The 27,156-nt window shown below is 41.2% G+C and overlaps 4 protein-coding genes across 7 annotated transcripts in view; 2 read left to right on the top strand and 2 right to left on the bottom strand.

Annotated features, from left to right (window-relative positions):
* LOC109899394 (late secretory pathway protein AVL9 homolog) overlaps nucleotides 1-5,170 on the bottom strand; it is a 30,568-nt gene extending 25,398 nt beyond the window's left edge. Inside the window, exons 1-2 of one of the 3 annotated variants that reach the window (XM_020494607.2) lie at nucleotides 3,868-5,170; nucleotides 280-400 (exon numbers count right to left, since the gene is read on the bottom strand). In XM_020494607.2, the coding sequence (XP_020350196.1) occupies nucleotides 280-400; nucleotides 3,868-3,951 (205 nt within the window). In that variant the 5' untranslated portion in view covers nucleotides 3,952-5,170. Of the gene's footprint in view, nucleotides 1-279; nucleotides 401-2,437; nucleotides 3,712-3,867 lie in introns of those variants that run through there. The other 2 variants (XM_031836116.1, XM_020494605.2) reach the window with 2 other exon arrangements.
* LOC109899398 (U6 snRNA-associated Sm-like protein LSm5) lies at nucleotides 5,163-10,567 on the top strand. Of its 2 annotated transcripts, none has more exons than XM_020494611.2 (5): nucleotides 5,163-5,260; nucleotides 7,880-7,975; nucleotides 8,889-8,916; nucleotides 9,002-9,074; nucleotides 10,247-10,567. In XM_020494611.2, the coding sequence occupies exons 1-5, from the start codon at nucleotides 5,215-5,217 to the stop codon at nucleotides 10,277-10,279; spliced, it is 276 nt and encodes a 91-aa protein (XP_020350200.1). In that variant the 5' UTR covers nucleotides 5,163-5,214; the 3' UTR covers nucleotides 10,280-10,567. The 2 variants fall into 2 exon arrangements, with proteins under 2 accessions (XP_020350200.1, XP_031691977.1); XM_031836117.1 differs by lacking the exon at nucleotides 5,163-5,260 and adding an exon at nucleotides 7,651-7,765.
* Nucleotides 10,568-10,816: 249 nt separating this feature from the next.
* Nucleotides 10,817-17,097, bottom strand: psme2 (proteasome activator subunit 2). Its single transcript, XM_020494610.2, has 11 exons — nucleotides 16,928-17,097; nucleotides 14,845-14,877; nucleotides 14,650-14,712; nucleotides 14,358-14,444; nucleotides 12,872-12,914; nucleotides 12,572-12,669; nucleotides 12,254-12,322; nucleotides 12,062-12,129; nucleotides 11,882-11,936; nucleotides 11,684-11,770; nucleotides 10,817-11,265 (listed from the first exon to the last, which is right to left on the bottom strand). Exons 1-11 carry the CDS (start codon nucleotides 16,973-16,975, stop codon nucleotides 11,185-11,187), a joined length of 732 nt encoding a protein of 243 aa, XP_020350199.1. The 5' UTR covers nucleotides 16,976-17,097; the 3' UTR covers nucleotides 10,817-11,184.
* Nucleotides 17,098-24,745: 7,648 nt separating this feature from the next.
* Nucleotides 24,746-27,156, top strand: part of prex2 (phosphatidylinositol-3,4,5-trisphosphate-dependent Rac exchange factor 2) — a gene marked incomplete in the record, with an annotated part of 241,262 nt that continues 238,851 nt past the window's right edge. The window contains 1 exon segment of the mRNA XM_031836115.1: nucleotides 24,746-25,287. Within this exon segment, the coding sequence (XP_031691975.1) occupies nucleotides 25,129-25,287 (159 nt within the window).

Genomic DNA, 27,156 nt, shown 5'->3' with positions numbered 1-27,156 from the left:
GCAGAGATAATTTTTACTTCATTTATTTAGCTATCAATTTACCAGGTAAGTTGGCTGAGAACACAGTCTTGCAGGGGCAAAGAGAGAGGTTGAACGTTCCACTCTACATTTTGTTAAAACTATCAGTAGCAGTGTAATAACAAATGTGGGAGAGATGGACAGAAGAAAGAAAAGAAGCAAAAGTGACTGGGTGCATCCCAAATGGCACCCTATGGGCCCTGGTCAAAAGTAGTGCACTATAAAGGGAATAGAGTGCCATTTGGGACGCAGCCTATGTACCTTCTTGGTAGTTGTGTGCCCCGTCAGGCAGGGCTAGGAAAGGCAGGTACTTCCACTCCTCGGGCAGGTTGCTGCTGTCATGGCCCTCCTCAGGGATGAGTGGAGGGTAGGAGTATTCCACCTGAGGAGAGAGAGAGAAAACAATACAAAAAATAATGATACAATATTCAGTATCCATCCTAGTAACCCACAAAACTCCAACGCTAGCTATCTTAGGCAAGGACCAGATTGACTTAGCATAGCCCAGGGAGTAAAATGACTAAACGTAAAGCAAGTAGGGCAAATGCACACAATTCAAAAATATGGCTCTTAATTTGTTAGGGAAAATAATAGCTCATACACTGTGTACAGTAAGGACAACATGCATAACAACAGTAACCCAGATGAAGAGAGCTATTCACACTCATCATCATGTGACTATGAGTCACAGCAGCCTCTAGATATTGTGCGGAACATGTTCAAGGTCCTGTTTGTTATCAGCTGTTCATCAACTTGTTCAACAAGACGCCTGTAGCTTTGTGGTGGAAATAGAATAAAACTTTATTGCCCATCCAGAATGGAAATGTTTCTTTGGCATCACCTTCAATTAAAAATGATCACATACATATACATTCCCACAACAGACACATTTAAACGAGTCAGTCCATCATGTTACATCCACTACCAACAGAGGACATTAACACATTCACTCACAACTGACCGCTGTCCCAACTGCACTGGATAGATCAGTACATATACTGATACAACTTACTTTGCATTTAATCATCCAACAGCACAATGAACGACGGAATGTTTGAACATGTTTTTCTTGGCGATGGGCATTCTGAACCGCCGGCCAGTGGGAAGCCTCTCCAACTGAGGGTGAAGGGGGGGGGGGGGGGGGGGGGGGGGGGGGGGGTCGCCAACAACAGCCAGTGGGAAGCCTCTCCAACTGAGAGGCTTCCTTGTTAAACAGACTGCTCAAATGTGCCGGTGGTCGACTAAATTACTTTGTTGGCTGTGTTTACTATTTTGGTCAGGCCAAAGGCCAAATAACCACAACCTTGGCAAATAGTACATAATATGTAATGTGCAATTATTATGCAATTGCTCATTTATACAGGCTACATATGCTAAGGAATTATGCCATTGTTGCTGTGAAAATCAAGTCCAGGATGATTTGTTGCAATTGTGTAGGGCTATATTTTTGCAGTTAAGAAAAAGGCAATAAAATAACTGGGAGTAAGCCCCAAACGGCACCCTATTCTCTATGTAGTGCACTACTTTTGACCATGGAGCAATAGAAACCAGAGATTCTCTCACTCTCCTTAGCACCATATCCATGTCCCCTCCCCAGTCCCTACACCAATCATTGATCCCTCTATTGACAGAGCCACTCACGTGACAGACAGGTGTCATCTAGGCTCTCTAGTGCCACGAAAGAACAGGTGGAGGTGTAGGACCCACACAACTACCCCCACAGAGAGGTCTCTCTCTCTACCTAACTGCAGTTCTGAGGGGAGGGGGAGTGAGGCTCTAAGATACTCCACACAAAGGATGCATCCCAAATGGCACCTATACTGTATATAGTGCACTACTTTTACCCAGGTCCCATAGAGAGAGATGATTTTGTTTCTTCTCACTTTTGTTTATTTAACTTTCTTTGGCAATGTAAACATATGTTCTCATGCCAATAAAGGCTCTTTGAAATGAATTGATAGACAGAGAGAAAGAGCAAGAGAGAGACAAAGTCAGCGAGGTCCCCCTGCCAGAAAGACAAGAACCTAATCTAGTGATACCCAGTCTAACCCAGTAGGTCTCCTATCAGGTAACAGACAATACCACTCCAACTCCATGTCTGTGTCCCAAATTCCACCACATTCCCTATATAGTGCACTACATTTGACAAGGCACCCTTAGGACTCTGGTCAAAAGTAATGCACTATAAAAGGGAACAGAGTGTCATTTGAGATGCAGCCTACCCCTCGAGTGAACACCTAGGGTATTACCTGACAAAGAAAACCCTCTGTCTGGTCTGTCTTTAACCGGTTTGGTGGTAGTGATCACAAGGGGAAGGGTTTGGGCCTGTTTGTAACACGCACACACACACACCCTTTTATCCGTCTGTCAGAATGAGCAGCAGCTGGGTATCCGAGAGCTCCGAAACAGGCAGACTTACTTCAGGACAAAGGGGCAGGCAGTAAGGTGGAGAGCAGCCAGTAACAAAGAAACAGAACACAAAGTGGTCGTTGTTGTCTTGATGAACTTCTTGCAGCAGGCTGTTGGCTCTGTGGTGCATGAAAGGTAGGGTACTAAGACATGGCTAAGATGGCATTAACGGAACAGAAACTGACAGAGCCTAATATAAATTGAAGAAGAATATTTTGTCCAGTCTGTGGCTGCAATGCAAAACAAGTCGGAGCCTAGGACTTTCTGTTATTTTTCTATAAAGACTTATGTGCGTGCAGTAGGCTGGGCTACTTTATTGAGCAGGAGCTAATGAGCATAACTCACACACATACAGCAAGGCCTGTGGGCTAATTGTGTTGGTTGAAAACATGTGCAGTAAATCTCCCCATCTGTTTTTTATGGGAGACTGCTGGCCTATTTGTGTACCTCTGGAGGGATAGCCCCTCCTCTTCAGAAGCTCTGTAGATAATAACTCAAGTTCATTGCAATAATCTTCTTGTCCCTGTTAATTTCACACACTTTCACTAGGTTACTAACCAGGTGTAAACACTGCCCTTCGGCCTTGTTGTGAACATTATATGCAGTGTGTCTGTCAAGCTCTCCTTCACTTGTCAGTGACTCTCTAAACTTTATCCGAATCCCTAAAAAAACAGAATCACAGTGACAACAACATTGCAGGCTGTGACTGTGGATATCTCTTTGGATTTGTCAATAATAGGTTATTTAACACAGTCACAGAACTGAGGCAGTATAGGCAATTAGTGCAAACATTGGCAGGATGAAATACAAAGCTCTGGCTAAGAGTGAGTTAATGAGCCACGGAGAGACAAGATCTCAGATAAAATCTCATGTCAGTTAAAAGTGCAAATTAATCCACAGTTTCAGTACTTGGCATTGATTGCAGTTAATAAATGGTGCACAGGCATCATACCATCTCTTACATAAATAAGCCTGTTATCAGTGTGCCTCCGGGCCCATATAAATCTAGATAGTTAGGCTTCATCACAACATAGCACGACTTCACCATGCACTACCATGAATTCTAGGTAATCCAACAAGGTGGTCTCTGATTGTTTACAACTGTGTTAGCTATGTAAAGAAAATGCTGTGTTAGTAATACCCTCCTGGTCTACCCCATAAGTGCTCTTCCATAAGCAACAAGTGATCAATGACTTCCTTCCAAGCAGCAGTGTGTGTCTGTCAACCACTGGTCGGTAGAACAGAACAGGAACGGTCCCTGGGTGGGTTGTTGTTGCTGATCAGTCAAATGCGCATTTGACTCGCACCCTCACTCAAGAATTACCCAATGCTCGACGTGTTGTGTAGCCTGGTAGGAGCAGCTCTCCAGTGCATTCTCTGCTACAAAAAAAAAAAACTGGCACGGGGAGCTAGTTAGCATGCCACCCGAGCTTGACGTACCTGACAGCCTTTCTTGTGGTGAAATCCGACCACCACGATATGCAACACGGGTCCCTTGAGTTCCTCTTTGCCATGCGACTCCATGGCCGCAGATATTTGGGCAGTTATGTGTTGTTTTTCACCTGAGATATCAATGTAAACAGGGTTGGAACGAGCGGTACTGCTTCTGCTCCTTGAATCAACGTCCGCAATCAACGCAATGGATTTTCTCTTCCTCTTCGTCTGTTCCAGTCATGTTGCAGTAGTAGCATGACGTCACTCAAATGTAGCGCCACCGCTTTGGGTATTGATTTCACCAGTCTTTTACATGATTTGGCCCACGGAATACATCACGGTAAAAAAAATATATGTTCTGTTAAATTATTATTTCCTTTAAATATTAGTTGATCATAACACAAAAACAGCGTAGCGCTGGTGTAAAAATAGAAATGAGTGCAATTCTTCTTTAAATCTGTATTGGCGGATCGCAACCGACTGAAAGGTGCATACACCGCCACCTACTGTAGTGGAGTTCACGGTCGGTCGGCCTCCTTACTAATCGATTTCTCTTATCTAGCCCTGTGTTTCCGCCTACTGTTCTGGAGTGTACATGCATTACACTGTAAAACAAAAAGGTTAGGAAAAGGGACGGGGGAAAGGGAAGAAACCTACACACATTACGACCTTCCACTACTTGGCCCTATCTGATCCTACACCAGGATGGCAGCTTGTGAGGACAGGGCACTAATTAAACACACTTAACTCTTCTGCAGTAAAATCTCGTACACCCAAGTACTTCTCTGCAGCTGCTACCACAACATTTATGTTCTGTGATTTACGTTCAATTTCTGCAGTACAGTTGATAACCATGGCTATGAACGCTAAAGAAACCAACCTTACTGAAGCACATATTATTCCTATCACTCTCTTTTGGCCTTGGCCTACTCACAGGGATCGTTAGGATCCCTCGCCCTGGACCAATCTTCCTCTACTACACTCTTCACTGCCTCAGCATATGACACCTTCTTTACCACTTGGATCCTGGCAACCTCAACCTGCCTTTCTCTCACCGGACACTTCTGATCTCCAGCACCATGGGCACCCCTACAGTTAACACACATTTTTTCACCGATACTAGACATTCCTTTGTCTCATGCCCTTCTACGCACTTCTCACATTTGGAAATATCCCTCCTACACACTGCTGCAACATGATCACTGGACTTTGTCGGATGAAGACTCAGTAGGACACGACCGAGACTGCGTCGCCCCAAACGACGGGTACCACCGTCTGTGTTCGACTGTTGTAGTCTGACGATTCCTATCGTCCATTTTTCAATCGATTACTTCCGTCTTTTTCAAACTAAACATGGCGGCCACCCCAGCTACAAATCCATCACAGTTGCTCCCACTTGGTTTGTTTGATTTTGTTAATAATTTTAATGTCCAGCTAGCTTTACAGATACCAAGTACGTTGCTAACGCTTGAAGTCGTGTTGCGACAGTTACACTTTTGACAGATATGACATGCAGGAGTCATGTTAGCAGTATTGCTAAGGTATAGCACTGGTGAAGTTGGTTTGAGATTCGACATTCGGACGTTCAAACACCAATAGCTCGTTAACGATTTGAGCTACAGACCTCAGGCTCTTTATGAAAGAAAAAATGTGTACAACATTTCACAGGTTTGAATTTTCCCCGATTCCGACCCGAGTTTAATAATCGCACAGCAACGGTGTAGGCAGCCTAGCGCATGGTCAACGCAACAAGTTAGGGACCATCAACGAAGTGCATGATCAAACTATTCAAATTTCAATAACTATTTGATCATATAGAAACTTCAAACCAACGTTAAAACTGTTCAGAAGTGAGGGACACATGCTGCACATATTTTGTTTGCCTCGATGTTAAAAAATGTTATCACAATTTCTACATGTTAGATGTAACGATTTTTGTTCTGTGGTAGCATGGTCGTTCCATCAATTCAGTGCCTTTTGAGAAGTGTAATTTGGTTTTTAAAAATATGAAAAAGATTTCACCTCTTAACATTGTCATAAAGAGCATATGTTCAACTTCACAAACAAGTTCACCCATCTCAAGAGATTAAATAAAAAGGGACTATATTAAAGCTGCAATATGTAACTTTTTGGGTGACCCTACTAAATTCACATAGAAATGGGTTATAGATCTGTCATTCTCATTGAAAGCAAGTCTAAGAAGCGGTAGACCTGGTCTCTGTGTTATTTCTATGCTTCCTGTTCGTTATTGTGTCTTTTGGTTTTGTACACCAGCTTCAAACAGATGAAAATAAAAATGTTGGTTATGGAAAAGATATTTTGACGATGGTACAATAATTCTCTACACCATGCTTGCTTGTTTTGTCACAAACTGAAATTAGGTGAACTATTTGAATTTTAGCAACCAGGAAATGGAGCAATTTCTGCATAGTGCACCTTTAACTGCCAAATAAAGCAAAAACATAATTTTTTGTTACCTTTGTTTAACTAGGCAAGTCAGTTAAGAACAAATTCTTATTTACAATGACGGCCTAGGAACAGTGGGTTAACTGCCTTGTTCAGGAGCAGAACAATCGATTTTTACCTTGTCAGCTCAGGGATCCAATCTAGCAACCTTTCGGTTACTGGCCCAATGCTCTAACCACTAGGCTACCTGGGGTTGACAAGTTCATCTTAAAAATCGCTAGATGGCGCTATTATTCCTTACGTCATTTGCAACATGACGTCATACATTAATCTGCACTGCCGGTAATACGCTCCCCTGGCGACCGGTTCGTACATAAATCATCCCCCATTCAGGCTGCAAAGGTGTCGGTTCCCTCTTTAACTTGATTTAAAGACCAAACAAAACTGAAAAATATGCTTACTGTCTTAATAAAATACAATTTTCAACCACTGTGCTAGAGTGACTAATGCTACTTCCCGATGTTGAATACCGCAAGGGGTAAACAAAAGACTGCAACTGAATTGGCTGAACTTGGTATGCAACATTCGTAAATTGTCAGAATATCCGAAAATGGTGGTGGAAAATTATGTTTTATTAAGACGGTAGGCATATTTCCCTCTTTTTTTAAAGATGGCGGAATATTAAATCACGTAGCGTCTGTCCAGGCTACCATAAATCCCCTTTAATTTTTTTATTTAACCTTTATTTAACCTTGTAGGCCAGTTGAGAACAAGTTTTCATTTACAACTGCGACCTGGCCAAGATAAAGCAAACCAGTGCGAAAAAAACAACAACACAGAGTTACACATAAACAAACGTACAGTCAATAACACAATAGAAAAATCTATGTACAGTCAGAACCGTCCAGAGTAGTGATGCTGGACGGGCAGGCAGGTGCGGGCAATGATCGGTTGAAGAGCATGCATTTAGTTTTACTTTGCATTCAAGAGCAGTTGGAGGCCACGGAAGGAGAGTTGTATGGCATTGAAGCTGGAAGTTAGTTAACACAGTGTCCAAAGAAGGGCCAGAAGTTTACAGAATGGTGTCGTCTGTGTAGAGGTGGATCAGAGAATCACCAGCAGCAAGAGCGACATCGTTGATGTATACAAAGAAGAGAGTTAGCACGAGAATTGAACCCTGTGGCTCCCCCATAGAGACAGCCAGAGGTCCGGACAACAGGCCCTTTGATTTGACACACTGAACTCTATCAGATAAGTAGTTCGTGAACCAGGCGAGGAAGTAATTTGAGAAACCAAGGCTGTTGAGTCTGCCAATAAGAATGTGGTGTTTGACAGAGCCGAAAGCCTTGGCCAGGTCGATGAAGACGGCTGCACAGTAATGTATCTTATCGATGGCGGTTCTGATATCGTTTAGGACCTTGAGCGTGGTTGACGTGCACCCATGACCAGCTCTGAAACCAGATTGCATAGCGGAGAAGGCACGGTGGGATTCGCAATGGTCGGTAATCTATTGACTTGGCTTTCGAAGACCTTAGAAAGGCAGGGTAGGATAGATATAGGTCATGCAAGTAATCGTGTGATTTCAACATCTCCTGTTTGTGTTCTCTTCCAGAGCTTGTGGACAAATGTATAGGTTCCCGAATCCATATAGTCATGAAAAACGACAAAGAAATTGTCGGCACCCTATTGGGTTTCGATGATTTTGTCAGTATCCTTTCTGGAAATGTCCTACATAACGTCTCATTATTTGTCCTTCATTTTAATGAAGGTCTATTCAATCTATTCAATTCAAACATTGTTACTGTAGTCATTTATGCTATACAAAAATATAAACGCAACATGCAATCATTTAATTGATTTTACTGAGTTACAGTTCATATGAGGAAATCAGTCAATTGAAATAAATTAATTAGGCCCTAATCTATGGATTAAACATGACTGGGAATACATATATGGTATATGTCACCAACAGATGCATAAAATATGGGCCTTAGGATCTCGTCACAGTATTTTTGTGTATTCAAATTGCCATTGATAAAACGCAATTGTGTTCGTTGTCCGTATCTTATGCCTGCCCATACCATAACCCCACCATGGGGCACTCTGTTCACAACGTTGACATCGGAAAACCGCTCACCCACACAACGCCATCTGCGGATGTGAGGTCGGTTGGACATACTGCCAAATTCTCTAAAACGATGTTGGAGGCAGCTTATGTTAGAGAAATTAACATTAAATTATCTTGCAACAGCTCTGGTGGACATTCGTGCAGTTAGCTGTGGCATGGTGTTGTGTGACAAAACTGCACATTTTAGTGACCTTTTATTGTCCCCAGTACAAGGTGCACCTGTGTACCGACTATGCTGTCAGCTTCTTGATATGTCACACCTGTCAGGTGGATGGATTATCTTGGCAAAGAAGAAATGCTCAATAACAGGGATGTAAACAAATTTGTGCACAACATTTTTGAGAAATAAGCTTTGTGTGCATATAGAACATTTCTCATATCACTTTTTTCAGCCCATGTACCATGGGACGAACGATTTACATGCTGCGTTTATATTTCTGTTCAGTGTATATTGTCAGTAAATATACAGTTGATCCTTCACCCACCTCTTCAGACATGGTGTTGGAGGACGTGACAGAATTGTAAGTACTTTCACCCATTAAATCCTTTCAGATCTGATGATTCCGGACATGTTTTATCCTTCTCCTTAATGACTGTGTATTTTAGTGAAATCACTCCGGAGGGAAGAAGGATAACCAAACTGGACCAGATCCTACTCAACGGCAACAACATCACCATGGTAGGTGTAACGAGGTCATGCTGCTTGCTTAATAACCCTTTAAGCCTATTCTCAGCCGGCTGGTAGAGCATGTTTTGACAATGGATTTATAAGTGGATATGAAAACAACCTACACTTGAACTTAATTGGTCAACTCCCCCAGCACCACTTTACATTATTTTGTATATTTTTGGGTTCCTGCGGTTCAGTGTTGTGGCACTCTAACTTTGCCCACTTAGAGGGCTATAAGAAAACTCAGTCAATAAAGATATGGGATAAAAGGCAGGAATTCAGTTAGTGAGGGATTAATATTGCACCATTCCCGTTAGAGACCTTGAAGAGTAGGAATATGAAAATAAATCGTTTAACTGCTATTTTTTTTACATTTTATGTCAGTAAAAGTATGGTGGACTAAGAATAGGGTACATACATTTTTTTTTTTAATTAAAAAAATACCTATTTTGGTTCAAATATAAATTGTTGACAAAACTATATTAGGCAACATCAATTCGTAAAAGCACATTTCATGGCCAATAAGGTAAATTAATCAATATTCACATTTAAGGTCGACCTATAAAATAACTACTACAGTAATAAAAAAACTGCACATTGTTAAGTATCTCAAAATGTAGTCTGAAGATGTGGAAGAACCCTGGCTTGAGGGACATTCCACAAAACACCACCTGAAAATGCATTAATTTCTATGTAATTGAATATTCATGTTTGGACATACACAATTACCATAATGTGACCTTAATATACAATGCTTAGCTAATACTTACCTATAAAAGCAGACCTATTGTCATTTTTGTAATATTGTTGAAATGACTAAAAATGCTATGCAAATTGCCATTTGAGTATGGCATTGCTGGTGTGACTGCCTTCTCAACCACCTGGTAGAGAGCGCTGTTGATTTCAAAATTAACATCAAGTAGAAAAAAAATACTATTGGAAGTTCATTTGTTAGTAATAGGAATTTAAGGTGAAATAATTGTTTCAACATGTTTTTCAATTAGATACAGTTAAAGGGTTAACAGTAATGCTTCACGAGCCCAAACACCGGTATTCAATCTTGTCTTTGCAAACACACGTGACTGCCCTCTTGAAATGCGATGGCGCAGGTAGTGGTATTTCAAGCTGAACTTATCAAACACTTGCTGCATGATATATTGTCACTACTTCTTCTGTTCTAGCTCATACCTGGAGGCGAAGGGCCTGAAGTATGAAAAAAGAAGCAGAGTTTTTATCTGAAACATTTTATGTTCTTGTGGATGTATACTTGCCTTCCCATCAGTACTTACTTTAGCCAGTTTGTGATAATGTTATATTTTGGGTTCTTTCTTTCAGTTTTGAGAAGATTTTTGTAACAAGTGTTTTCCCTAATGAAGCCTTGATAATGTGTGTACAGAGCAACAGGTGGTTTGACCTTTGACATGTAAACCATTTCTACCATGTAGTGGAACTACACATTTTTTCTTATAAATAAATAACAGAAAAGTGTCATTGGAAATAAACAACCCCCAGTGTGTTCATTTGTAGCTCCTAAAAGGACAAGCCAGACCAACACGAATGTCAGCCATGCCCAGCCGGCGGGTGTCCTCTCACCTTTGACCACAAAACGTCGGCCATCATTTTCTGTTCATTTCCCAATGATTTTACTTGTTAAAAATCGCCACAGTTCAACTGCGGGGACGGCATTCATTATGGTGCGTCTTCCCTAGAAGTCCGCTGGAAGTTTTCAAAATGAGTCTCTAGGTTCAGTGTTAAACATTAAAGATGCGTTTATTAGCATGAATAAAAGAAACTGAAAAATCTGGACAAAACCAAGCAGCTTTGCTGCAGATGTACAAACAGGACTGATTGGTATAGTAGGACACCAAAGGATGGAAATTAAACAAGTCTGCTAGCCTGAGGCTAGTAGAAAATGTGCCAAACTAGGCCGCTAGCTAAATTCTCTCATTTCAAATATCACATGGCATAGAACAATGTCACCCGGGTTATTTCAAACTGTGGTCTAATAGCCTGGCTGGCCAGTCCCAACAATCCTTATAATCCATCTCTTAGTATACCCCTGAAAAATGTCACATTGTTGAGCCTGACTATACTTTCATTCCTCCCCTTCATGCATATCTCAGTACATTGAGGGCTTTTCTTCTCCTTTCGGATTAGTGACTTTTTCCAGGTTCTTGCTGATGATGTCATACAGTTCCGCCTGTAGCACACAAACACAGATAGAAACATTGAAGTAAGTGCTCTTGCATCTTTTACAGTAAACTGGAGCTTATCTTTGGGGTTGGAGGTTTATAGCTGGACCTAAATTAAACCAAGTTGTGGGACGTAGTTTCATCTTGACATTAGTAGTTTCATCTTGACATTAGTTCACTTTAGAGGTCTAAAAACATCTGACAAACATTAATTCATCCCTTTGACCCATTCCTCTTATAGATTAATGATGTTATTAATAATAATAGACAGACTAGTGTTAGTAGTAGCAGTATATACACTACTATAGTCGTGTATATGGTAGTAGCATCTTGGCTCTGTCCCAAATGAGACCCTATTCCCTATTTAGTACACTACTTTTGACCAGAGCCCATAAGTGGCACTATATAGGGAACAGGGTCACTCACATAGAAGCCACGGATGTCCAGAAGGATGACTCTGATGTCAGAGTAAACAGCCTCATCCTTCTCATGGACCAGAGAGCGGTAGTCCATCTGATAACAGGAAGGAGAAGAAATATGGGGATGAGTAAGAGAAGGGCATGTGTCAGACAATGGGTCAGCTGAATACAAAATTGGGTAGTGTCTACAAATGCCAATTCTCACCACATGAGTTAACTTGGAGGCTTTAGCCACTGCATCACCCCTCTCTGAAAAGTACCTGAAGGACCAAAAGTTATTGTGAAATGTATATCTATTTTGTCAAAGGTTGTCGTCAAATTTAGGATCAATGTATGATAACCTCAACTGCTCTAAGTTACTTGAACGTATGGAAAGCTATCATACTTGTTAATGTTGGTGTGGAAGCCGTCCACTTTGGTCTTCACTGCAGCTATTCTTTCCAAGATTTTCTCCTGGAAGTAACACATGGAAATCGATTTTAATGAAACATCAGGAGAATACAATTCCATCTGTACCAGTTTAATGTTTTTCATGAACGACCACTTGACCTTAAACATACGTGTGTTGACCATTTACCTGGATTGCAACGCCAAAGTCATTCCCATCCTCTATTTTGGGGATGAGATGCTGAATCCAGCAGGACACCTAAGAAGATAAACATCAATGACTGCTACAGTAAATTTAAACCTTCACCAACCTATATCAGAGCGTTGCATCTCATTTGACCACAAGAGGTCACTGTTGCTTTATTTTTCGTATTCTTACTAATGGCCTCAGTGCTAGGACATCTGTCTAATTCTTACTGTAATGGTGGTCTTCCGCAGTGCTAGGATCTCTGTATGATTCTCACTGTAATGGTCTCCCTCAGTGGTAGGATCTCTCTATAGTTCTTACTGTAATGATTGTCTCCCTCAGTGCTAGGATCTCTGGTTTGACTCTGTCAAGCAGCTTCACAATCTTCTCATTCCCTTTGATGAAGCCACATTTTGGAGCTGAAAGAGACCAAGGAAAAACAACACCAACTGGTAAGTTGCCACCACCTGCATCCATATAAAATACATTTATGGAAAATAATAAAATACCCACTACTTGGAATTATTTTAGAAGCCTATTTTAAAAATAACTGGTCTTGAGCTAAGAAATGGCAACTACCACTCCTGAATGAAGGCAATGACTTGAACCACTGTCTCTTACCCTTCTTCTTCTTCTCATCATCATTCTTGTCAGTCTCCATTTCCTGGAGGGAGAATAAATTTGTCAATCTGTAGCCTAATCTATAGCCTACCATGTGAAATATACAGTGCATTCAGAAAGTATTCAGACCCCTTCACTTTCTCCACATTTTGTTACATTACAGCCTTATTCTAAAACGTATTAAATCAAATCATTAGTTTACACACAATACCCCATAATGACAAAACAAAAACAGGTTTAGATACATAAGTATTCAGCACATATTGCACTTTTACTTTCTTCTCCAACACTTTGTTTTTGCATCATTTAAACCAAATTGAACATGTTCCGTTATTTATTTGAGACTAAATTGATTTATTAAGTAAAAATGTGTGTTCAATCAGCATTGTTGTAATTGTCATTATTAGAAATATATATAAAAATCGTCCGATTAATCGGCATAGGCTTTTTTTGGTCCTCCAATAAATCGGTATCGGCGTTGAAAAATCATAATCGGTCGACCTCTAATCCAGAGCATCCCAAACAGGTTCAATGGGTGACATGTCTGAGTATGCAGGCCATGGAAGAACTGGGACATTTTCAGCTTCCAGGAATTGTGTACAGATCCTTGCGACATGGGGCTGTGCATTACCATGCTGAAACATGAGGCGATGGATGAATGGCACGACAATGGGCCTCAGGAACTTGTCACAGTATCTCTGTGCATTCAAATTGCCATCGATAAAATGCAATGGTGTTCGTTATTGGTATTGGTAGCTTATGCCTACCAATACCATAACCCCACCATGGGGCACTCTGTTCACAACGCTGACATCAGCAAACCCCTCCCCCACACAACATCATATACGTGGTCTGTGGTTGTGAGGCCGGTTGAGCGTACTGCCAAATTCTCTAAAACAATGTTGAAGAGGCTTATGGTAGAGAAATTAACAGTCTATTCTCTGGCAACAGCTCTAGTGGACATTACTGCAGACAACATGTAATTTGCACACTAACTTGAAACATCTGTGGCATTGTGTTGTGTGACAAAACTGCACATTTTAGAGTGGCCTTGTATTGTTCCCGGCACAAGGTGCACCTGTGTAATGATCGTGCTGTTTAATCAGCTTCTTGATATGCCACACATGTCAGGTAGATGGATTATCTTGACAAAGGAGAAATGCTCACGAACAGGGATGGGGGGAAAAAATATATTTTAAAAAGTGCACAATTTGACATAAGCTTTTCATGCGCATGGAACATTTCTGGGATCTTTATTTCAGCTTATGAAACATGTGACCAACACTTGTTGCGTTTATATTTTTGTTCAGTGTATATGGTATGTGTCCCAAATAGCCCCCAGTTGCCTATATAGTGCGCTACTTTTGAACAGAGCCCTGTGGGTAGCCCAATGGGCCCTAGTCAAAAGAAGTTCACTAAATAGTAAATAGGGTGCCATTTGGGAACAGATTTTGTATTTGGTTAGAAGAGCATGATAGCCAGTCACCTCATCCTCTGGAGTAGGAGGGTCTGGTATAGGGATGTCTAGAGGAGCATGGAGAGTGGACAGGTCTGTGATGCTGAGATCCTCCTCCTGGGAGAGAAATGGAAAGGAGAGTGGGATGGAGGAAGAGCGGGAGGGATAAAGGAGAAGAGGAGTGGGAGGGAAGTGGAGAGATAGATGAGAGGAAAGTAGGTAGAGCCGGTTGGACAAGATATGGATGAAAAGGTTGGTTAATTTCACAATGTGGGAACAGACAGTGATATACATGGGATGTGAACTAACCAATGAGGCCTACCTTCAGCAGGTTGTCCAGTTGGGTGATCTTCAATGGGATGTAGTTTGAAAACAGATCCTCTGCCTAAAAAAAACAGAAATAGGTAAGAACTAACTACACCATTATGCCACAATGGCATGTCCCTTTCTACTTCAAATGGTAATGCAATTGCACCAGCAGACATCTGTTAACACAATAAGGCAAACACATACTAACCTGTTGATACAGAGACTGGCGGAAGTTATCCACCTAAGGCGAAGGGACGAAAAGAAGATATAGTGGCTGCGTTTCAAACTCATAAAAGACACCCTCTTCCACTTACCCTCGCCTTATTCCCTTGGGGGAATGCCCGCAGCAATATTTGTCGTTGGTCCAAATTATTAGCCAAGCAAGGGTAGTTTGCAACCTAAGCCCCACAGCCCTCGTTTTTTTTAATGGAGTTTGCGAGTGTACAATTATGAAACGCCCCATAATTCAATTTGCGATGATTGTACATCTGCTAAGAAGAGTCCGCCAAAACTTAAAACCTCAATGGCAATATAGAGTCAACATACAAGTGTAAGTAAAAACAAATGTAAATAAGTTATTTTTAAATAGTGCTACTAATACAAAGCACGTCTTATAAAAGTAATGATGTTTTTGTTTGGTTGTCTTTTGGAAATAAGACATTTTCTTTCTTCAGATGTTCCAGCTTGGCAGGCTAACGTTAGTTAGCAAATAAATTTGCTAGCTATCATGCAGTAGGCGAATATTATTCAATTATATAGTTAATAAGTAGACATGCAATCATAATTGACGGTAGCGCATATAATGCACACACAAGCTACCGGTGGCTGAAAACACAATCATCTCGGATGAACGAGTGACGAATTTCCGGCAACGGCGGTCCATTTAAAAATCATTCCTTCCTACCTTGCCCTCGAAGTGTATACTCGTCAGACTAACAAAATTAAGGAAGTTTCCTTTAAAATTATTCATAAATATTATCCTGCCAACCACTATATGAAGAAGTTTAAGGAAAACATCAACTCAAATTGCTCCTTTTGTAATGACCACCCAGAAACAGTTGTGCATCTTATTTGGTATTGTATGCATGTAAGAAAACTGTGGCAAGACATCAGTAGGTTTATAATTGAACACATTTATGAAGATTTTACCCTATTGTGGAGAGATGTACTGTTTGGATTCTTTACATACAATAGAAATAAGCAGAATCATTTTAATGTAATTAATTTCATTATTCTTTTGGCCAAATTTCATATACACAAATGTACATTTACAAACAGAAAACCACATTTTCGTACCCTACAAAAAGAAATTGAACTGTATGTTAGAACGGTTAAATGCTCTACTAACAAAAAAGCTGTTAGAATTGTAAGTATGTGTATGTCCCTTAAGGTCCTTGTGTAATTGTAATGTGATATTGTACCACCTAGCTCGATTGTCTATTGTTTGTAATCTATGTATGCTTGTGTTCCCTCATGTGCTTTATGTATTGATTTGATTTTTTTTTTAAAATTAAATATAAAACATTAAAAACAATTTTTTTAGGTGTATACTCGTCAGACGTCATAACACGTCATCAGAAGTGTCTACTTAATTTGAGGTCTGAGGGTGTGTCTTAAGTGTTTGGAAAGCAGCCTTTGTCTATGTGGTGCATAATGTGGAAATAGGTGCACTAAACTCATACTATACAAGTCATACTCATACTCATACTAAACTCACAAGAAAATTAGGATCAGTGTGTCATAATTGTGTAATATATTGTAAACTACCTTTACACACCTAAACTCAGGTGGTGTTAGTCGCGCTGCAAAAAAAGACAGCCTGGAACGCCCCCCCAATCAAGTAAACCAATGAAACCGTTCTTACCCGTTTTGTTTTGCTTTCGCTTTTGCATGAGTAATGGCTGTCTGGCAGAGTGACTAGGGAATTTTCCAACTAACAACGGCTGAACGTAACAGAACAAAATGTAACAAGTTATTTGTTTCTCAGGCCATATCGCAAGAAAAAAAGTTTAGTTATAACATATATGTAGGTATTCTTATGCAACCATTCGCGCACAGTTAAATGGTAACATTTATGTAAGAAAAAACATTTAGCCCAATTAACGCTAGCAAGGTTTCTTGGTCCATTGACGTGATTTAGGCTACATATAGCTTCGATGCAACCAAGAGAGTTGCACCGAAGCTAAACTAATGTAGCTAACGTTAGCTAGCTACATCGTGGAGATGCCAAAAACAACGGCTAAATTAACGCTTAACACTTAATAACAACATATGCATTAGTTAGTGCTCACCTTCACTGCGTTTACAGCTTTTATTTTCAGTACAGATGATCTCGACATTTTGAGAACGGTTTAGTGAAAATATTATCAAGTAAAAGGCCCGTCGTTGTAAGTCTATTTCCTCAAAGAAGCCTACTTTCGTTTTCATAGGATTACATTCGAAAACCACCTGATCAAGCCACACCCACTGAATTAATTCTTCAACAAAATATATAGTCGCTTGATATTTAGCACATTTGTTTGCTATTGAATTAAATGGCCATTTCAGATACAGTTGCAGATACAGTTGCTCACAAACTCATTATTGGAGACGACCAAGACCAAAACTCCCCATACAAAACATATTTACTGGGGACATTTTAATTGTGAGAACCCACAATAATTGTGTATATAACACATTTGTTGGCATTGGCATAATTATATTACATTTACATGGGAGTTGGCTTTGATTAAAGTTTCATCACAAACGCATTGATGATCATTGACCAATAGAGGGCGGCACACATCAAGGTTTATATTTCCCCGTGATGGATGTCTTCACTTTACTGTTGGACTACCCTTCACTGCATACCTGCATAGTGGCTTATCCGTGTGTACGTTTTATATGCATACAAATATAGCCTATGATGATGGCATACACATACCATTGCTTGTCAAACTTGGTATTTAGTATTTTATTAGGATCCAAATAGGAAAGCTAGACTAACCAGGAGGACATGTCTAAAAATCTTTCCTCACTATATTTATAATAATGTCTTCATTTGGAGGTATTCTACCTGCATATACTCTAGTCTAAATAGTCAGACATTCTGAATCAATTTTCTACTCACCCAATGAGTAGGCCTAATTAATGTTCAGATCAAGACCCTGGGACTTAACACCTCCCTCTGCAACTGGATCGTGGACTTCCTGACGGACCGCCCACCAGGTGGTAAGGGTAGGTAACAACACATCGCCACGCTGATCTTTAACACGGGGGACCCTCAAGGGTGTGTGCTCCTCAACATGACCAAGACAAAGGAGATGATTGTGGACTACAGGAAAATGAGGACTGAGCACTCCCCCATTCTCACCAACGGGCCTGTAGTGGAGCAGGTTGAGAGCTCCAAGCTCCTTGTTGTCCACATCACAACAAACTAACATGATCCAAGCACACCAAGACAGTCGTGAACAGGGCACGACAAAACCTCTTCCCCATCAGGAGACTGAAAAGCAATTGTTGGTTAAAGGCTTGTGAGTAGGCATTTCACTGTAAGGTTGTGACAAATAAAATTGTGACAAATAAAATTGGATTTGATCAAAATTTACTAGGACTCTGGCAAAAAGTAGTGCACTATAAAGGGAATATGGTGCTATTTGGGGGAAAAACACTGTAAAATGGATCTAATTTAATTATCACATTACATCTTTGATTACAGTTAATCCTTATTAAACCATTAGCTTGGGTTGTGAAAATGACTCCCTCAAAATCCTCTTTAAAAGGATTAGTCCTTCAACTCACCCAGTGAACTAAAACAGGTAAATGTGGGCGTTAATGATTCCTCTTAAACAGGTGCCCAAGGGCTCTCTCCATCTGATTAGTAATGTACACAATACCAAGGTTCTGGTACAGTGCTCTTCAAGTTACTGTTCTGGCCAGACTGGTGCAACATCAAATACTCCTACTCTAAAAAACTTGACACATACGGCCCCTGGTCTCTCCACTGTTGTGGCCTACTTTAATGACCAGACAATAGGTGTTATATGAGGTGAATGAATGCAATAGATGCAGGATAATTATGCAATAAGGCATGAGGGGGGTGTGGTATATGGCCAATATACCACGTCTAAGGGCTGTTCTTACACACAACGCAATGCGGAGTGCCTGGATACTGCCCTTAGATGTGGTATATTGGCCATATACCACAAACCCCAGAGGTGCCTTTTTTTTGCTATTAGAAACTGGTTACCAACTTAATGAAATGTTTTGTAATACCCGTGGTATAGCATTCAGGGTTGGAACCACACAGTTTATAATGGCATTAGACTCTGTCCAGTAGTCCACTGACTGACAATACCATTTCCACTTGTCAGGGCACAGCTGGAGAAGGTTGTGGGGGAAAAATCCTTGAAACAAGTGGAGAAAACGGCACAGAACCAATCCTGATGAAGGATATTTGTGAATGACCTATGCTCCCCAAAGACCAAAAAAGTTTAAGGGAGAGAAATCACACGAGATACTTATTTCCCTCATTAAAATGCAAATCAATTTATAAAATTTTTGACATGCGTTTTTCTGGATTTTTGTTGTTATTCTGTCTCTCACGGTTCAAATAAACCTACCATTAAAATTATAGACTGATCATTTCTTTGTCAGTGGGCAAACGTGTAAAATCAGCAGGGGATCAAATACTTTCCCCCTCACTGTAACAGCACGATTTGCCAAGATAGGATACTCTAAGGGCAGCCCAATCCAGAAATCTGGCAGTGGCTTCTGATTAAATTGCATTTTCACAGAACCGCGTGTTGCAATTTCTATTAGGTTCTCTTGTTCAGATATCGATAAGTGGACTGAAGGCAGGGCATGAAAGGGATAACGAATCCAGTTGTTTGTGTCATCCGTTTTGGGAAAGTACCTGCGTAATTGCGCACCCAACTCACTCAGGTGCTTCACTATATCACATTTGGCATTGTCCATAAGCTTGAGTTCATTTGCACACAAAAAATCATACCATGATGGAAAGACCTGTGTGTTGTCCTTGGTAATGCAGACAGAGAAGAGCTCCAACTTCTTAATCATAGCCTCAATTTTGTCCCGCACATTGAATATAGTTGTGGAGAGTCCCTGTAATCCTAGATTCAGATCATTCAGGCGAGAAAAAACATCACCCAGATAGGCCAGTCGTGTGAGAAACTCATCATCGTGCAAGCAGTCAGACAAGTTAAAATTATTGTCAGCAAAGAAAACTTTAAGCTTGCCTCTCAATTTAAAAAAGTGTCAATAATTTGCCCTTTGATAACCAGCGGACTTCTGTATGTTGTAAAAGCTTTACATGGTCGCTGCCCATATCATTGCATAGTGCAGAAAATACACAAGTTTAGGGGCCTTGCTTTAACAAAGTTAACCATTTTCATTGTAGTGTCCAAAACATCATTCAAGCTGTCAGGCATTCCCTTGGCAGCAAGAGCCACTCGGTGGATGCTGCAGTGTACCCAAGTGGCTTCGGGAGCAACTGCTTGCACACGTTACCACTCCACTATGTTTCCCTGTCATGGCTTTGCGTCATCAGTACAGATACCAACATGAGCAGCAGCTACGTTTGGCTACATACGGACCATTAGTGAAATTCCCGCGAGAGAGTAACGGTTAATGTGATTGGATGTTTATTATTTGACAAGGCTACCTGTATTTGACACTGTTTGTTATTTCGCTGAACACTAGATGGTTTAATTGTATTTTTGGCAGTGAATTGGGGCTACTCAGTCGAGAAAAAAACCTCACAAAAATGTATAGCCCCGTTGGAAAATATAAGTGGACTGTCTGAAAATGTGAAGATTTTTTATGTGGCGTACCCCGATTATAATTTTTTTTATGTGAATCACATTTTTATTTGGCGTACCCCGACGGCATTGCGCGTACCCCCATTTTGGGAGTACCTGGGCTACAGCATTCTGCAGTAGTGTGTTGTTGTTGTTGCAATGATATCTGTCCTTACCTCACATTGGTTGTGTCCCAGGTGGCGCCCTGTTTCCTTTGTGGTGCACTGCTTTCACGAAAGTTTAGCAACCCTAACTGTAACCCCTAGCCTAGCTAGTGTTAGCAACCTAGCTAACTTTAGCCACAAGAAATTGGAATTCGTAACATGTCATACATATTGCAAGTTCGTAACATATTGTACAAATTGAAATTCGTAACGTATCTTAACAATTGTCATTCATAACATATGATACATTAAAAATTACAATTCGTATGATATGAAATGGATGATGGACATTCACAAATGAATACCACACCAAACGTAATATATCACACTAATTTGAGTGTCCTGGATATTTGTTTACTACGTTGCTTCTACCCCTTGCAGTCACCTCACACATCACCTTGATCTTCAGTCAGTGTTATAAATGGATAACACTGACTTCAGAGGTGTGAATTCTTCTCTTTTCTGGTGATGATGAACTTTTCATATACTAAATATTCTCACAAGTTTCTTGTCAAAATGGTCCACTAATCTGAAGTTTAGCATGATACTGTACTTTAGTAGACTGCCAAATGAATAAGTAGACTGCCAAACTGGCAACAAAAACAACAAAAATATATTCCCAATCAATATTAATTTAGCGATTTCCTAAATGTAGGACTATGTTTGTTTCTAGTCAGTTGTGGTGTAGATTGTAATCCTTCCCACAACTTAATAGCCCAGTATGTAAATATCTGATAAGTACCACCGTTTCATTATTGATGAAAGAAATGTACTTACTATGACTGTGTGATATGTGACTGTCTAAACCTATATCTTAAAATTAATGCACTCTGTGGCAATTTTGGCATGTAAATCTTGGTAGGGCAAACAAAAACACAAAAATAGGGGGAGGGGGGGGGGGGGTGCATGCCAGCAAAGCCACTATACAACACAACACCAAACAATACATTAATCCCACTATAACGGTGACAAACGGTGCCCAAGAACTGTTAGGGCCTACATAAAGCTGTCCCAACAGCAGAGTCCCAACAGCAGTCCCAACACCTTACCACTGCTACACCTGGCTATCAGCGGAGCCTTGTCTGGCAGTTCATTCAGCCTCATTTACTGCCTAATAAAAAAAACATAGGTGATATGGCTGACTTGCTTAAACAAATGTGGTTTCTAATGACAATTGAGATGTAGAAACTATGGCATAAGGGTGACAAGCGGATAAGAGGTAATACTTCATTTAAATTAAGACATTAATGAGCGAGCTAGGATGGACGTAGTAAATGTAACTATTTGTCCAGCACTTTTGAAATGTACAGTGACAGAATTCAGAACATGGGCTGTTCTTACAGTGTTCTCCCTGTACGCCATATCAGAACCGTAGGATAAATAAAGGGGGCATATAAGCTAACAATTAAAGCTCTTACAATATTCAATAATTACAGTTCTCTAAAACAGGTTATAGGCTACATGTGCACCACCAAGTCAGAACAGTAGGCAAAATTAAGAGGGGGGGCTCCCGGGTGGCGCAGTGGTCTAGGGCACTGCATCGCAGTGCTAGCTGTGAGACTCTGTTTCGCGCCCAGGCAATGCCGCAGCCGGCCGCAACCGGGAGGTCCGTGGGGCGACGCACAATTGGCCTAGCGTCGTCCGGGTTAGGGAGGGTTTGGCCGGTAGGGATATCCTTGTCTCGTCGCACACTAGCGACCCCTGTGGCGGGCCACGCACAGTGCACGCTAACCAGGTCGCCAGGTGCATGGTGTTTCCTCCGACACATTGGGTTGGATGCGCGCTGTGTTAAGAAGTGTTAAGAAGCAGTGCGGCTTGGTTGGGTTGTGTTTCGGAGGACGCATGGCTTTCGTCCTTCATCTCTCCCGAGCCCGCACAGGAGTTGTAGCGATGAGACAAGATAGTAACTACTAACAATTGGATACCACGAAATTGGGGAGAAAAGGGGGTAAAAAAATAAATAATTGAGGGGTGAGGCATGGGCAGCTACTAACAGCTGGGCTACTAACAGCTACATGGGCTACTACACAACATACACTTAGCATTACTTTCTTAGCTACAGTATACATATTTCCCTGGCACATTACATCATTTATGCAGCAGCATATAATATATTTTTGTTGTGCTGTGCTGTGCCCATCAAACTTTGTCATCCAAGTCTGGCATTCTCTGGATGTATGGTGCTTTCAAGACAACTTGGAACTTGGGGGAAAAAAACAAGATTGAATCATGATGACGTCAGTGAACTTCAGGTCGTAGCTCTAGAAAGAGGCCCGAGTTCCCGACTTACAATTCCGAGTTGGATGACCGTTCAAAATGTATTTTGCCAGTCGGAGCTAGTTTTTTCCCGAGTTCCCAGTTGTCCTGAACTCACTGACATCAGATATCCCAGTTCCCGAGTTAACGGTTGTTTTGAGTGCAGCTGAAATCATGCTGGATTGACAGTATGGCCAATGTGGAATGTTTATCATTTTAGTTTGGAAAAGAGACCCTTCAACTCAGAAATGGGACCACACACCCACTCCACTGAATAGCAGGCTAGTGATTGCTTTGCAATGCTTGCAGTTAGCCACTGATTCCTTCCAAACCATTCATTGTTGAATTTACGATTTTCAACTTGTTGTGTAATGTTTTTGTCCAAGGGCCAATGAGCACCAATACGTTTAATATATAATTTCTCTTCATTATTTCTCTTCTTATGACAAGGAATAAAAAATATTTGCCAGTAGATTGTCGACTTGATTCATGATGATGACTGCTAGCTAAGATTTTGAAAGTATGATGCTGACAGTCCAATCAAAGCTTCTGTAGATTTAACGTGGTTTGACGTAATTTTATCTGTGGCCAATGAACTTGAGCCTTCTTGGATGGGCACTTCTAATGTAACTCTATGGCAGCACCCAATGGGCTTGAATTTTCGAGCTGTACCCTTAGATTTGGCAGTGATGTAGTGTCCCCATGAGTGACAGAACACTGAGCCAATCACGGCGCAACTAGAGAACATTACTAACCCCTACGCTCCTTATTTTCCGCTGGCTGCCCCACAACCACAGAAAGCACTGAGCTAGGCTGAAGCACCTGCATTTTGGAGCTGCCTTACTCAAGTAAGCAAAAGAGACCATGTTTTATGGAGGCTTAATTAACTCAATGATTTTTAATTTAAATGTTTTACTGTTTGCAAACTGATATGTGACACATAGTACTATCAAAATAACATGCAAAACAGGCAACCCTCCCCCCAATTTGTATATAAAAAAAATGTGGGGTTCAAAACAGGTGGGACTCTGCCCTGAATGACAGATGGCCAGTAAGCCACTCTGGATAAGAGCATTTGCTAAATTACTAAAGTACATTTATTAAAAATGTATAATAATAACTACTCTCTCACATTAAATGTAACTTTTGCGTTAGGCTAATACATAAATTCTAAACCCCAGATAGCAGGCCTATAAATAGTGAGAAACTCCAAAACACTATGTCTGGGTTAGTGTTATACCTCTACCATGCATCCCATGAACATTTCCCCTCCATACTGTTGGTCTGAAGGTAGCAGGCTGCGTTGTTTCCAAAAGGACACCTTAATCCCTATTTAGTGCACTATGGGTCCTGGTCATAAGTAGTGCACTCTGTAGGGAATAGAGTGCCGTTAGGGACATGTCATTGGGGACATAACCTGGGTCTCCTGGCGGCCATTCCCAGGGTTGGTTTCCTGTCCTCTCCGTGGTGGTGGTGGTGGTTGGGTGGAAGCATAGAGATAGATAGAGGACTCTAGTGCACAAAAGCCTATTTTATCAGCGCAATTGAGGACTTTCACCATTTTGAATTAGTCAATTGGGTGGGACTTTCTATGGGTTAAAGAGAAGGATGACAGTCAGAAAATGGGGGGGGGGGGGGTCAGCCAATTAGTTATACTTGTGAGAAAACATTCCACTTTGCAGCAAATCCCCAACCTTGGCTTCATACCATTTCAAACAACACACTCCAGGTGGTAGTATGCACCCTTTCAGTTTGTTTACAATCCCATAGAAATTGTAGAAGAAGAAAATGTACTATTTTAAAATGGAGTTGGCCCTGCCACTGCTCATAGACTCCACAATACGACATATACACTGTTACGTCGTCTAACTATCTCTATGGGTGGAAGAGCGAGAATGAGTTGGGAGGCTGGAACTGGGATGAAGGTCTAAACAGGAGTCAAGTAGTTTGACTGATGTCCAGAGGCGTACCGCTGTTGTGTTTCCTTTCTCTCAGTCAGGCAGGCGTGTGAAACTAAGCGAGGGTCTCCACATTTGATCGTGAAATTTGAGCGTTTATAGCGGCGAAGTTGTCAAATTGATTTTTTTGTTTTGGTTGTTTCGTACTGTGTGTTATAAAGGGCCTTTTATTCATTGGACTGAGTGCGTTTGCACCGCAGTGAGTGAGTGAATGGAGATTCACCTCCACTTTTAAACCATGTTGCAAACTTTTTTCCGGCAACAATTGAATTAAACTTTTTAATATCAAACGTTCCGCAGACAATATATCGCCTTCATGAATTGCGTTATCACCATGACTGATGAAAGCAAAGGAGAACACGGGAAAGGCGAAAGCGGGAAAGATTTGGAGAAACAGCTACGTCTGAGAGTGTGTGTTTTGAACGAACTTCTGAAGACTGAACGGGATTATGTCGGGACACTCGAGTTCCTTTCAGTGAGTTCATAAAGTTGTACTATTTAATGAAGTAGCCTATTTAATATCTCCCAGATATATTCGCTTGCTGCAGGAAATCTCACAGGTTCAGACAACAAACGTGCCTATTTATTATGCAAGGGGTATAGGAGTCCTCCGACTCCCAAGCAGCAGAACTCATGCGGTTCACCTCAAAACCAGAGTCGTGCATTGCCTGTCAATCTCATTGATGGTGAAACTCAAACTATCATTTTGTCAATCTCAGAGTAAACCACTGTTTCATTATCTAGCTCAGTTGAGGGTTTACCTGCAGAAAATCCGCATATGTCTCTTTCCTGCAGAGTTTGTAGCCGAGGCCTCTTCTCAAAGGAGATTACCTTTTCAGATTAAGTGTGAGAAATGAGGAAAGCAGCAACTTTAACGGGATAAAGGAAGGCATTCTTCTCTGTGACTTTCTGAGACCAGTGTGACTGTTTAATCCTATTCTCAGATTCTTTCAATAATACAACTTTATAATCGTTTTTTTTGCTACTTAAAAGACAAGGCTTCCTTTATTGTAACAAGACTCCACTGAGAGATTTAGATGCAGGCCTATTTTTCTGATATCTAAGTGTCTACAAATAATACGCAGTTAAATATTAACCTGCTAGAACTATAAGTTTCCCTGGGACTTTGCAAGTTTCATGCAATGTGAATGTGGCTTGAACACAGTGTCTGGGTGATCAATCAAACTTGGAAGATGATTATATTGTGATTCTCATACCAGCCATAAAAGTGGTCTGAAAACCTCCACAGCAAATACCTGGGAGTTGAGCTCTTTGCCAAAAGCTGAACCAATACACACACAAAAACAGGTGCCAACAGAGACACAGGTGGACCTAAAATCAAAACCACCCATACTGGCACACAGCTGTTCTCTTGCACACCACTGTGTGTGTGTGTGTGTGTGTGTCTGGAGTGGACTCCCCGATGCTGCCTGGCCTGAACGGTAATGCAGGACTTGGCTGGGCCATAAGAATGACATTCTGTCAGCTTAATGGCGTTACTAAGAAAACAGCCAGGCTCAAAGGCAGGAAGGATGGAAAGCCACTGCTGTTTAAAAATGCACACTGGGTCCTGGATGCCCGTCTATGCGTGCGAGGCAACTTGAGAAAGCTGTGAGCATATTTTCTAAATGTAAATTAATTGTCTGTCGAGTTATTTATGTCTCACTTTGTTAGACAATGTTTGGCTAGACACGTTAATGACAGTGAAGGCGATGTAATACATAAGCAAGGTCCCAGAGTTTTTCTAAGGAGATCCGAAAACTCTGGGCCTTTTCATAACTTGTGATTATGACTGTGTTATTAAGTCTGCGTACATGTGAAGGAAGCTTTTGGACCTGTCATTTACAACCCGGGAGGTAACCACTGGTCAGACTCAGGACGGGGGCCATATGTATCAAGCGTCTCAGAGTAGGAGTGTTGATTCAGAATCCGTTTTTCATTTAAGATCACACTGAATACGATTACATGGACACTAACAAGGACCTGATGCTAGATCAGCACTCCTACACTGAGACACTTGATACATACGGCTCCAGATCTAGACGGTGTCTGTGTATCCTGACCAACATGGCCCCCTCCCACATTACTTTCCCAAGACTTTGCTTTCCCTGTATGGTGGGGGTGGGGGCTGGAGGCACTGTGTTGTGTGTCATTAAGGTTATTTCCCAGACCACATGTTCTGTATGTAGACATTCCTCTTCCTCTATGCCTTCTTCTCTCCCTCCTTCAACCCCTTCTTTCTCTCCCTCCCTCCATCCCTCTGCTCCACAGATGGCTCCAATGGACTGGAGGGAGGGAAGGAGAGAGGGATGGATGGAGGGAGGGAGAGAAAGAGAGGGGGATG

The sequence above is a fragment of the Oncorhynchus kisutch genome, linkage group LG11 (genome assembly GCF_002021735.2).
Source record: "Oncorhynchus kisutch isolate 150728-3 linkage group LG11, Okis_V2, whole genome shotgun sequence".
NCBI lineage: Eukaryota > Metazoa > Chordata > Actinopteri > Salmoniformes > Salmonidae > Oncorhynchus > Oncorhynchus kisutch.
The sequence above is the reverse complement of the archived record's forward strand: the minus strand, read 5'-3'. Positions and strand labels throughout refer to the sequence as shown.